Here is a 13186-nt window from a genome sequence, read left to right on the forward strand (position 1 = left end):
CGGTAGAACCCTGGATCCGCTCTTAACCCGGTAGAACCCTGGATCCGCTCTTAACCCGGTAGAACCCTGGATCCGCTCTTAACCCGGTAGAACCCAGGTTTAGCTTATTGAAACTCAGCCAGGTCTAAAGACCTGCGGGCCCTGAATGCAGCACGGACCCACCTTCCAGAACCCGTCCAGCCTGACCCGTCTATCGGTGCTATTGGATCATGTCGCTACTTCAGACTCACCTGAACGTGTAGCACAACGTCCATGGAGTTCTGACCGTCCGTCACCTTCAGAACCACCTGGTCTTGTCTGGTCTCCGAGTCGTCATGGACGTACCTGGATGTAGGCAGAGAGCTGCTGAGCCTGGTTCTGGTTCTGGAAAACCCAGAGCCGGAGCCAGAGGGAAACATCTCCTCCAGAACCTTCTGGACAGAAACGCTTGGTGCTAATGAGACAGGAGGAAACCATGAGGAGACACCCTGCTGGGGTCAACGTACGGAGCCACGAGCCCTCTGTACCGGGCCCTCTATACCGGGCCCTCTGCACCGGGCCCTCTATACCGGGCCCTCTGCACCGGGCCCTCTGCACCGGGCCCTCTATACCGGGCCCTCTGTACCGGGCCCTCTGTACCGGGCCCCCGTCACTGGGCCCTGTGCACCGGGCCCACGGCGCCACGGCACTGGGCCCACGGCGCCACGGCACCGGGCCCACGGCGCCGGGCCCACGGCACCGGGCCCACGGCAAAAACCATCTGAGCTCACAAAATCCTGGAGGTTCTGCTGCTGCCTGACTTCCCGCCACATTGGGTCAAAACCAAACTTGAGTCAAAGCTCTGCTGAGCCCTGGATGAAGGCGGATCTCACCTGAGCTGCAGTCCTCTCAGGTCCGGCAGCCCAAACCCGCCCCCCTGCAGCAGAACCCCGCCCTGCAGCTCCAACCGGCCGTGCCGGGCCGTCTTCTGCACTTCCACCCTCAGCTCGTCCTCTGGACTGTCCCGGTCCTGGACCTGCAGGTGCTCCTCTGTGACGAAGGCGGCGCCGCCCTCCTCCACTCGCAGCAGGTTGGTGAAGGCCTGAGAGACGACAGGTGAAGCAGAAACACCACCTCCATCCACTCAGAGCAGCCAGGCGACCTCTGACCTCAGGTGGGAGGTTGTCCACGGGGGTCACGGTGATATTGAAGACGAGCCCAGAGACGGTGCCGCCGTGCGGGTCGCTGACGGAAAACACAAACTGCACCAAGAGCGGGTCGGGGCCGATGTCCTCCACTGGCGGCATGAAGGCCACCTTCCTGTGGTGGACGGCGTGCTGCAGGGCAGAACATGGAGGACGGTCACTGGAGCCCAGAGAGCCGGTTCTGGAGGACCTGGAGGACGGCGAATCTGGACCCGGCAGGAAAGATGCAAACCCAGATGAACTAGTTTCTCTTGAGCAGCAAGTCGCCACGTTCTCCAGCCGCAGGGATTCAGTAAAACTACTGCGGCCGAAAACAATCCAGGTGAGAGGAAGAAAAGACCAAATGCCTTCGACTGGAGTATAAAACACAGAACTGCTAAATGTGCAGAAACGCTAAATCGTGTGTTAATGAACGACCTGACAAAGAGATTCTCACCAACCAGGACTCAGACTGATAAAACCCATTTTCACATTGATTTGCTGAAATATACTGAGAGACTAAAACGACTTTATAATTTATAAAACAGTGTTTGGTTCAGGTTTCTGTCCATTGATATTAAGACCTACATGAAGAACAGAGCGACAGTAACTGATGATAGTTTTAGTGCCATGTTTACTGTGTTGTATTAGTAATCAGCTTAATTTAATTATCACAAAGCAATTTACTAATTTAGTTAGAATAAAATCACCTGAAGCTGTGGAAGAAATGAAAGCAGAATTATTGAACTATAATTGGCCAAATGTTGATAATAACCAGTCTGTGCTAGCTGTCACTGCTAGCCAGCTAACAGCTAACCAGTCTGCGCTAGCTGTCACTGCTAGCCAGCTAACAGCTAACCAGTCTGCGCTAGCTGTTACTGCTAGCCAGCTAACAGCTAGCTGTCACTGCTAGCCAGCTAACAGCTAACCAGTCTGCGCTAGCTGTTACTGCTAGCCAGCTAACAGCTAGCTGTCACTGCTAGACAGCTAACAGCTAACCAGTCTGCGCTAGCTGTCACTGCTAGCCAGCTAACAGCTAGCTGTCACTGCTAGCCAGCTAACAGCTAGCTGTCACTGCTAGCCAGCTAACAGCTAGCTGTCACTGCTGCTAGCTGTCACTGCTAGCCAGCTAACAGCTAGCTGTCACTGCTAGCCAGCTAACAGCTAGCTGTCACTGCTAGCCAGCTAACAGCTAGCTGTCACTGCTGCTAGCTGTCACTGCTAGCCAGCTAACAGCTAGCTGTCACTGCTAGCCAGCTAACAGCTAGCTGTCACTGCTAGCCAGCTAACAGCTAGCTGTCACTGCTAGCCAGCTAACAGCTAGCTGTCACTGCTGCTAGCTGTCACTGCTAGCCAGCTAACAGCTAGCTGTCACTGCTAGCCAGCTAACAGCTAGCTGTCACTGCTAGCCAGCTAACAGCTAGCTGTCACTGCTGCTAGCTGTCACTGCTAGCCAGCTAACAGCTAGCTGTCACTGCTAGCCAGCTAACAGCTAGCTGTCACTGCTAGCCAGCTAACAGCTAACCAGTCTGCGCTAGCTGTCACTGCTAGTTCCGATCCAGGACCGGTTCTGATCCAGTCAGGACCGGTTCTGATGAAGACTGGACCCGATGTGGCGAAACTCTGAGCTCATTTATTCATCTGCAACATCTGACCTCCTCCCCCCAGCACCGTAACGTGGTTCTGATCCGGTTCTGATCCGGTTCTGACCCGGTTCTGTGTTTCCCACCTGAGTGAAGGACTTCAGAGCCGGCACGGTCGGGTCCTTCTTCGCCGCGCCGCTGCTGTCGGTGTAGAACAGACGACCCGCATCCATCAGTCTGGAAGGAGAGACATGGTGAACAGGCCCGGTCAGAGTCCGACCCGACGGACTCTGACCGGGTTCTGGTTCCGTACCCGGGCCGGAGTGGGCTGAAGCAGGACTGCGTGACGATGTAGGTCAGCTCAGAGTCTGGATTTTCTCTGTCTGTGAAGTGAAGCTGAGACGGCGAGACGTGGACCACCTCCGTCTCCATGACGACCAGAGACCGGACCGTACCGGGAGCCTCTACCGGGACCATGTCCTTCACCGGGAACACGTGGACCACCACCGTCTGCAGGCAGAGGACAGGACAGCTGGGAGGACAGCTGGGAGGACAGGACAGCTGGGAGGACAACTGGGAGGACAACTGGGAGGACAGGAAAGCTGGGAGGACAGCTGGGAGGACAGGACGTCCCAGAGGACAGGACGTCCCAGAGGACAGGACGTCCCAGAGGACAGGACGCCCCAGAGGCCGTCAGACTCACGTATGTCTGGGACAGGTTGGGCGGCTGGTGGCTGTCGGACAGCAGGAAGTCAAAGTTGTCCTCAAAGGTCTCGTCTCCTGAGTGCTGGTAGTAGATCTGTCCCTGAATCAGGTCTCTTTGCAGGAAGCTGTCCACAGGGACACCTGCAGGACATGAAGCTGGACGGTTGGTCTGAACCAGTGGACTCCAGTCCTGCGTCTCTAACACACCTGGACCAAGTGGACGTCTTGCTGCCTTTAGCTGGCTGACCGCTGGAGACGGATTCGTCCATTTGACTCAGGTGTGTCGGAGCAGGGATGCATCTAAAAGCTGCAGCGTCCTGAGGACTGGACTTCCCCTCACCTGATGTACGAGGCTGGAAGACCTTGAGTCTCCAGATTCTCTCACCTGGCAGCGTGGGGGTCGTCTCACCTGTCTGGAGGGCGGAGCTCTTCCTGACCAGCCGGCCTGCGCGTGGCGCGCTCACCACCTGGTACAGGATGAGGTCGTCGCTGGAGTCCATGTCGGCGGCCAGCAGCAGGAACTCCTGCAGCCGCACGGCGCCGCCCTCCGCCACCTCCACCGCCACGTTGTTGATGAGGAACGGCGGGGAGTCGTCCTTCGGCAGGATGTTGATGGGGAACTTGTGGCGGATGCTGTGTTGGCCGTCGCTGATGCGGAAGACGATGTGGTCACGGGTGGAGTCACTGTCGGAGTGATGGTAGACGACCACGCCCTCCTTCAGGTCCTGCACCTGGAACATGAAGGCCTTCACACCTGGAGGCAGCAGACATCACATGACCAGGGTCAGCTTTGTTTGAGCAGAGCAGGATGGGATCGTTCAGGTGGTGGGCGGGGCTCTATGTGGTGGGCGGGGCTTGAGGTGATGGGTTAGGGTGGTGGGCGGGGCTTCAGGTGATGGGTTAGGGTGGTGGGCGGGGCTCTATGTGGTGGGCGGGGCTTCAGGTGATGGGTTAGGGTGGTGGGCGGGGCTTCAGGTGATGGGTTAGGGTGGTGGGCGGGGCTCTATGTGGTGGGCGGGGCTTCAGGTGATGGGTTAGGGTGGTGGGCAGGGCTCTATGTGGGGATTCAGGCGGTGGGCGGGGCTTCGTGCGGTGGGCGGGGCTTCAGCTGTCCCCTGCATCCAGGAGATCTGCCAACTTCTGTTTCAAAATTGAACATCTTTTTCCGTTTCGCAGTGACCCGGCTCACCTGGTTCATCCTGGTTCATGGAAACCATTATCACTGCTAATGCTACTTTAAATACCTTAAATATTAGAGTAACAGTTTTATTACTGCTATCATCACCGTGTTCCAAATTATTATGCAAATTGGATTTAAGTGTCATAAAGATTCAGTTTTTTGTTGTGCTATTAAATTTATAGATGTTTTTGTGTCTAATGAGCTTCAGATTAACGGAAACCTGCTGAAGGAGGGCGATCAAGCAGCCTGGGGGAGAGAGAGGATCAGCAGCCTTATGCTGCTGTGGCTGATCCACAGCAAAGATGGGTTTGTGCAGACAGAGGCTCAGTGAGGAAGGTTTCTGCTGGACATCAGGTGACCAGCGCCAGTGGACTGGACCTCGGCTGAGTCGGGTCCGTCCCTGTAAGGGGTGAATATTATGCAACCACTTATTTAATGTTGCATTTTTCATTATTTGGTAGAAATCCGTTTTCATGTCATCTTTTAAAATTACACCCAAAAAGATCCTGATTAGTTTGTAAAATGACCCCCAGAGGGGTGAAAACTTTTTACACACATTGGTTGATAAGTTCTGCTGCAGTGAAACCCGATTGGGTCGACTCTCCGTCTCCTGCTGCCTCAACATGAGAAACTTGTTTGTCCTACATGGACGAAGCGTCTCCATCTGTCCGACGCCACCGGCCAACATGGACCGCTTCCAGTCACATCCACACTGATCCAATTACCGTCCCGGCGCCGCCCAACTGGACCGCACCTTAGGTTGGCGCCTGCAGGCACGCGAGCGCAGAGCCGGGCCAACGCGTGGCGTCCTTCCCGAGGACGGGGACTTCCTGCCGAGGACGGGGACTTCCTGCCGAGGACGGGGACTTCCTGCGGGACTTCCTGCCGAGGACGGGGACTTCCTGCCGAGGACGGGGACTTCCTGCCGTCCTCTGCCAGGCGGACAGAAGGCCAAGGTCAGCAGACAGCTTGAGGGACGCGCTGGCCCGGCCCGGACCTCGTTAGCGAGAGGACCGGGGGGAACCGGGCCGCCGTCCGGGACCGGGGGGAACCGGGTCCACCAGACGCAGACTGCTCAGTAATTGGGCCCAAAGGTGGTTCTGGGCAGCCGGCCCAATCCGGCAGAGACGGGCCGCAGAGACCGTGAGGCAGGCAGCCGGCCATTTGACTGGAGGCGCTGTTCTGGACCGCCTGGCGACTGGGCTGGACCGGGCTGGACTGGTGATCTGTGGGTTGTCTGCTCCTCAGAGACCCAACATCTTCTGCTGCTCCAGCAGAACCAGCAGAACCCGGGCTTCCAGCGCTGGGAAGCAGAGGAAGAGGATTCTGCCGGATCCAGCAGAACCGGAACCGGCTCCGTGTGTCTGGGCTGACAGCTCTCCTCCTCCTCTCCCTCAGCAGCATATGTCTCGTCTCCCTGCATGTGTTTCCTAATCAGGTGTAAAATCGGCCAAGGCCACTTTGCCCACGGCGACCTCTGACCCCGCCCCCGCCCTGCCAGCCCGCTGCCGCCGTTCGGATGGAGCAGCAGATTGGAGGCGCTGATGGCTTTCATGGCGCCGTGAACATGGAGCAGATGCACCTCATGCACACACACACACACACACACAGGCAGAGACACACACAGGCAGAAACACACACAGGCAGAGACACACACACGCAGAGACACACACACACAGGCAGAGACACACACATGCAGAAACACACACAGGCAGAGACACACACACGCAGAGACACACACACACAGGCAGAGACACACATGCAGAAACACACACAGGCAGAGACACACACACACACATAGACAGAGACACACACAGGCAGAAACACACACAGGCAGAGACACACACACACATGCAGAGACACACATGCAGAAACACACACAGGCAGAGACACACACACACACATAGACAGAGACACACACAGGCAGAAACACACACAGGCAGAGACACACACACACACACACACACAGGCAGAGACACACACACAGAGACACACACACACAGGCAGAGACACACACACACACAGGCAGAGACACACACAGGCAGAGACACACACACACACAGGCAGAGACACACACAGGAAGAGACACACACACAGGCACACACACACACACACAGGCAGAGACACACACACACATGCAGAGACACACACAGGCAGAGACACACACACACACACAGGCAGAGACACACACACACACAGGCAGAGACACACACAGGCAGAGACACACACACACACAGGCAGAGACACACACAGGAAGAGACACACACACAGGCACACACACACACACACAGGCAGAGACACACACACGCAGAGACACACACACACAGGCAGAGACACACACACACACAGGCAGAAACACACACACACATGCAGAGACACACATGCAGAAACACACACAGGCAGAGACACACACACACACATAGACAGAGACACACACAGGCAGAAACACACACAGGCAGAGACACACACACACACACACACACAGGCAGAGACACACACAGGCAGAGACACACACAGGCAGAGACACACACACACACACACACACACACACACACACACAGACACACACACACACACAGCAACACACACGTTTGCCTAGCTGTCTTTGTTCACACCTCAGTCCTAAATCTGACCCCGGCTGGTTCAAACAAACATCAGTTCATTGGGTCAGTTTTCAAACCTGTGACCCAGCATGACCTTTGACCTCTCCTGAGACAGAGACCCTGGTCCCAGCCCGGTCCTCTGAACGGGTTTGGGTCTCAGCGTTCAGTGAATCGTCTTTATTTGGACTCAAGTAGAACCGGATCAGTAAAAGTTCCCTAACAACACAGAAGAAGTTCTTCTGACGCTGATGGACCCAGTAATGTGTTGGTTCTGGTTCTGAGCACCAACATGGACCCGGCCAGCTTCTAATACTGGTTCAGACGATAATGGGCGGCACGGTTCAGCTACGGGGCAAGAGACAGGTTCTGACCAGGTTCTGACCAGGTTCTGACCAGGTTTAAACCAGGTTCTGACCAGGTTTAGACCAGGTTCTGACCAGGTTTAAACCAGGTTCTGACCAGGTTCTGACCAGGTTTAAACCAGGTTCTGACCAGGTTTAGACCAGGTTCTGACCAGGTTTAAACCAGGTTCTGACCAGGTTTAAGCCAGGTTTAAACCAGGTTCTGACCAGGTTTAGACCAGGTTCTGACCAGGTTTAAACCAGGTTCTGACCAGGTTTAAACCAGGTTCTGACCAGGTTCTGACCAGGTTTAAACCAGGTTCTGACCAGGTTTAGACCAGGTTCTGACCAGGTTTAAACCAGGTTCTGACCAGGTTCTGACCAGGTTTAAACCAGGTTCTGACCAGGTTCTGACCAGGTTTAAACCAGGTTCTGACCAGGTTCTGACCAGGTTTAAACCAGGTTCTGACCAGGTTCTGACCAGGTTCTGACCAGGTTGAAACCAGGTTCTGACCAGTTTCTGACCAGGTTCTGACCAGGTTCTGACCAGGTTCTGACCAGGTTTAGACCAGGTTCTGACCAGGTTTAAACCAGGTTCTGACCAGGTTCTGACCAGGTTTAAACCAGGTTCTGACCAGGTTCTGACCAGGTTCTGACCAGGTTTAAACCAGGTTCTAATCAGGTTCTGACCAGGTTCTAACCAGGTTCTGACCAGGTTCTGACCAGGTTTAGACCAGGTTCTGACCAGGTTCTGACCAGGTTTAAACCAGGTTCTAATCAGGTTCTGACCAGGTTTAAACCAGGTTCTAATCAGGTTCTGACCAGGTTCTGACCAGGTTCTGACCAGGTTTAGACCAGGTTCTGACCAGGTTCTGACCAGGTTCTGACCAGGTTTAGACCAGGTTCTGACCAGGTTCTGACCAGGTTTAGACCAGGTTCTGACCAGGTTCTGACCAGGTTCTGATCAGGTTCTGACCAGGTTTAAACCAGGTTCTAACCAGGTTCTGACCAGGTTCTGACCAGGTTCTGACCAGGTTCTGATCGAGCTGAATCCGATCAGAATATCCTGGTCGGTGTGTTTTTCCGGGTATGTCCATGTAAACGTGCCTGCTGAGATGTTCTGGTTCTGATGTCTGGAGGTGTAAATGGACCCGTCGGATATTCTAGAAGGAAAAGCTTAATACTGGAGGGGCTCTTCCCTGACCTCTGACCCCTCACCTCTGACGCTGAGGCGCCCGTGCGTCGGTCCATCCACAGCCACCAGGTGAACGGCGTTGATGTTGTCCTTGTCCACGACCTGCAGCTCCTCCCAGGTGATTGGCCGGGACTGACCCTCCAGCAGGTCCAGACCTGAGGCGTTCAATGTCTGTCAGAAATCTTGGTTCATTGATGCTGGCGGTAAAAAGCAACGTACCCATGTTCCAGGAGACTCGAGGTGCGTTTGTTTCCGACATCCTGATGGACAGGTGGACCAGGATGGACGGGCTGCTGGTAAAGAACCCGTCTAGTGCCTGGAACTCCACCTGAAGAGGACACAGAGGTGTGAACCGGTTCTACTGGGTCAGAACCAGAGCCCTGTTGACTGACCAGCGCTGTCTGGATCTGGACGGTACCTGCAGGGTCCGGCGGAGGCTCTGGCTGCTGTTGGGGGGCTGGTAGGCCACCTTCATGTCATGCAGGTCCAGCCAGGTGAAGGACCCGACCGGCCTGGTGTGGTCCTCCAGGTGTGTGATGTACCCCTCCACAGGGGGCGCCGTGACGTTAAACACCAGCCGGTCCTGCGGCGTCTCGGGGTCAGTGGCGTCCAGCGTGGCAGTGCTGAGCGGGGTGAGGATGAACTGGTCCACCTCCAGGATGGAAGAGGCCATGAAGCCGGGCTTGGGGGGCTGGTTCTGCACCGCACCTTGGATCAGAACCGGCAGCCACAGCGCCTGTGACTGAGAGAAGCAGAAAACGATGTTAAAATGCACACGACATCCAGAAGCATGTGGAAATCGGTATGATGCATGGATGGGATCGTATGCGTCAGGAGATGGAAGAATGTTTAGATCCGTTAGCTGGGCTGGCGCTAAACACGCCGCACCACCACGCTGCCTCCGAACCGCCTGCTTCCTGCCGTACCTCCAGCAGCTTCCGGGTTGCCTGCTCCCTCAGCTCCACCCGGATTGGGATGTAGTCTGTGTCAGGGGACGGAGGACTGAGGTGTTGGTACCTCAGTCCGGAGCTCAGGAAGTTCTGGCAGCTGGTTTTAAGGAACTGGACCTCGGTGGTGTGGTGGAGACACGGCTTGTTTCCAGAACAGACTTCCTCCACCTGCCGGCCTAGAGGAGAGGAGACGGTTCTGTTGGGCTCAGATGAAAACCAGATGAAGGTCACGGCTGACCAGGTGTTCTGAACCGGAGACCTGAGTTGTCCTGGTTGACCAGCCGGCCGATTGTTGGGAACTTGGTTTCTGCGGCCATCAGCCTGACGGTGCAGGCCAGGTCGTCTTGGGTCCTGATGTTCAGCACGGTGCTGTTGAGGGCGTTGGACAATCCAAAGAACCGAGGAACCACCAGAGGACTGCTGCCCAGCTCCGCCACACTGGACCCTCCATCCACCACCTTGACCCGCAGCACCACTGTCTCCACCTGCATGTCTGAAGCTGTGAACCTGAGGAAGGAGAACTTACATTCTGGGTTCTGGTACCACAAACAGAGAAAAACCCAGCTGGTCCAATAAGACCAGAGCAGGTTCTAGTGTCAGAAACATTGGAAGATTCTGGTTCTGTTGGGTGTGGCCCGTCTCAGTGTGTTCCCACCGATATACTCGGAGCAGCACTGAGTCCTCGTCCAGCAAAGGACTCCCATTGTGAACATATCTGACCTCATCCTTCAGGAACCTGCAGTCAAACATCTGTGGAGCAAAAACCCAGTAAGTCCACAGGCCCAGTCACCTGACCTGCTACAGTCACTCTCACCTGGGGAGCCAACTTCCCCACCCATTGGGTCACTGGCTCGTCCAGTACCACCTCGACCTTGCAGCCGGAGCTCGGATCCACTTGGATCTCCAGGTCCGACTCAGTGATGGACACCGAGCGACCTCGGAGGACCTGCACACCAGGATTCACTTTCACCATGAAGCGGGAGCAGCTAGCCGAAACCAGGAAGAGCAGCAGGACCAGAACCGCTCCAGCCATGATGGGTCCCTGAACGCCTCGTTTACCGGTTTATCTGAGGAACTTCATGGCCGCCACCGTGTCCATCTGCAGCCTGCAGGAAAACATGAGGAAACGTCTCAGTCCTGACTCATTCACAAACTCCACGACTCAGAGGAAACACGAGTCGAGCAGTGGGACAAGAGGAACAACACGTTTTAGCTAAATCCAGCCTGACCTTTGACCTGTAAGTCACATGGATCCTGAGTTGGTTCTCTATAACAGCCAGATCCCCGATAGGAATGTCTGACCCAGCAGGAAAACTAATTCAGATCAGCTGTACAGAAATATTCGCAGGAACATCTGACCCTTATCATCATGGTACCACCTCTGACCAGCAGCCTGGCTGCAGGGCCTGGAGAACGGATCTCAGCTGGAGTCCAACAGGACATCTTCCTCTCGGCTCCTCGGGCTGAAGGACCCAACCAGGATCAGGTGTTGATCCCTAGGTTTACGTCTGCTTTAATCACGGATGTTCTGCCGTTTAACCAGACGGTCTTCTTCTTCTCTTCACAGTAATGCTGCGTTCAGCCATCTGTGCTCAGAGTTAACCTTTTACCTCCTGAGAGTAATCTAGCTGTTCTGAGGTCAGTTTGCAGCTGAACCCTGCAGTGATTCGTTCCCTGGTGATTCCCGGATCAACTAGCGAAGCAGACAGACCCGGTCTGACGGTTTCAGATTCAAAGAACCAGGAGAAGATCAAGTTTGAGAAAAAAGCTGAACAAACCTGAAGCTGCTGCTATTGTTCCCCTCCGTCTCTTCAGAATGAAGCACAGATCTTCAGCAGCTCGCTGCGCCTCCACACATCTGGTTTCAGCACACTGAGGAGAGGAAGGAGAGAGGAAGGGGGGGCAGGAAGTTTCACAGCCTCGTCTCTCCGTCCGCCTGGGAGGCGAACTAATGACTCGGGTCCCTCAGAGGGACGAGTCCTGACCTGCACTGAGACAGAGTCGCCCTCATCTGGCAGCTGGACCAGGAAACTACTGCAGCAAATACACTGGACCAGAAAACTACTCCAGCACATACACTGGACCAGAAAACTACTGCAGCAAATACACTGGACCAGAAAACTACTGCAGCAAATACACTGGACCAGAAAACTACTGCAGCAAATACACTGGACTGGAAAACTACTGCAGCAAATACACTCCAGCAAATACACTGGACCAGAAAACTACTGCAGCAAATACACTGGACCAGAAAACTACTGCAGCAAATACACTGGACCAGAAAACTACTGCAGCAAATACACTCCAGCAAATACACTGGACCAGAAAACTACTGCAGCAAATACACTCCAGCAAATACACTGGACCAGAAAACTACTACAGCAAATACACTGGACCAGAAAACTACTGCAGCAAATACACTGGACCAGAAAACTACTGCAGCAAATACACTCCAGCAAATACACTGGACCACCAGAAAACTACTACAGCAAATACACTCCAGCAAATACACTGGACCACCAGAAAACCACTACAGCAAATACACTCCAGCAAATACACTGGACCACCAGAAAACCACTACAGCAAATACACTGGACCAGGAAACTACTCCAGCACATACACTGGACCAGAAAACTACTGCAGCAAATACACTGGACCAGAAAACTACTGCAGCAAATACACTGGACCAGAAAACTACTGCAGCAAATACACTGGACTGGAAAACTACTGCAGCAAATACACTCCAGCAAATACACTGGACCAGAAAACTACTGCAGCAAATACACTGGACCAGAAAACTACTGCAGCAAATACACTGGACCAGAAAACTACTGCAGCAAATACACTGGACCAGAAAACTACTACAGCAAATACACTGGACCAGAAAACTACTGCAGCAAATACACTCCAGCAAATACACTGGACCAGAAAACTACTGCAGCAAATACACTCCAGCAAATACACTGGACCAGAAAACTACTACAGCAAATACACTGGACCAGAAAACTACTGCAGCAAATACACTCCAGCAAATACACTGGACCAGAAAACTACTGCAGCAAATACACTGGACCACCAGAAAACTACTCCAGCAAATACACTGGACCAGAAAACTACTGCAGCAAATACACTCCAGCAAATACACTGGACCACCAGAAAACTACTACAGCAAATACACTCCAGCAAATACACTGGACCAGGAAACTACTCCAGCACATACACTGGACCAGAAAACTACTGCAGCAAATACACTGGACTGGAAAACTACTGCAGCAAATACACTCCAGCAAATACACTGGACCAGAAAACTACTGCAGCAAATACACTGGACCAGAAAACTACTGCAGCAAATACACTGGACCAGAAAACTACTGCAGCAAATACACTGGACTGGAAAACTACTGCAGCAAATACACTCCAGCAAATACACTGGACCAGAAAACTACTGCAGCAAATACACTGGACCACCAGAAAACTACTCCAGCAA

At 54.1% G+C, this 13186-nt stretch overlaps 1 protein-coding gene across 1 annotated transcript in view; it reads right to left on the minus strand.

The window, feature by feature from the left end:
* The window catches only part of frem1b (Fras1 related extracellular matrix 1b), a 44198-nt gene extending 32501 nt beyond the window's left edge, over positions 1-11697 (minus strand). Inside the window, 15 exon segments of the mRNA XM_081604353.1 lie at positions 231-324; positions 852-1060; positions 1128-1295; positions 2872-2962; positions 3039-3235; positions 3429-3571; positions 3840-4184; positions 8773-8904; positions 8969-9077; positions 9168-9491; positions 9676-9875; positions 9959-10206; positions 10355-10449; positions 10514-10805; positions 11478-11697. Coding sequence (XP_081460479.1) covers positions 231-324; positions 852-1060; positions 1128-1295; positions 2872-2962; positions 3039-3235; positions 3429-3571; positions 3840-4184; positions 8773-8904; positions 8969-9077; positions 9168-9491; positions 9676-9875; positions 9959-10206; positions 10355-10449; positions 10514-10732 — 2574 coding nt within the window. The 5' untranslated portion in view covers positions 10733-10805; positions 11478-11697.
* Between the last annotated feature and the right edge of the window lie 1489 nt (positions 11698-13186).

This window comes from Poecilia reticulata, unplaced genomic scaffold (assembly GCF_904066995.2).
Source record: "Poecilia reticulata unplaced genomic scaffold, P_reticulata-male-v2 Scaffold_35, whole genome shotgun sequence".
Classification (NCBI taxonomy): Eukaryota; Metazoa; Chordata; class Actinopteri; order Cyprinodontiformes; family Poeciliidae; genus Poecilia; species Poecilia reticulata.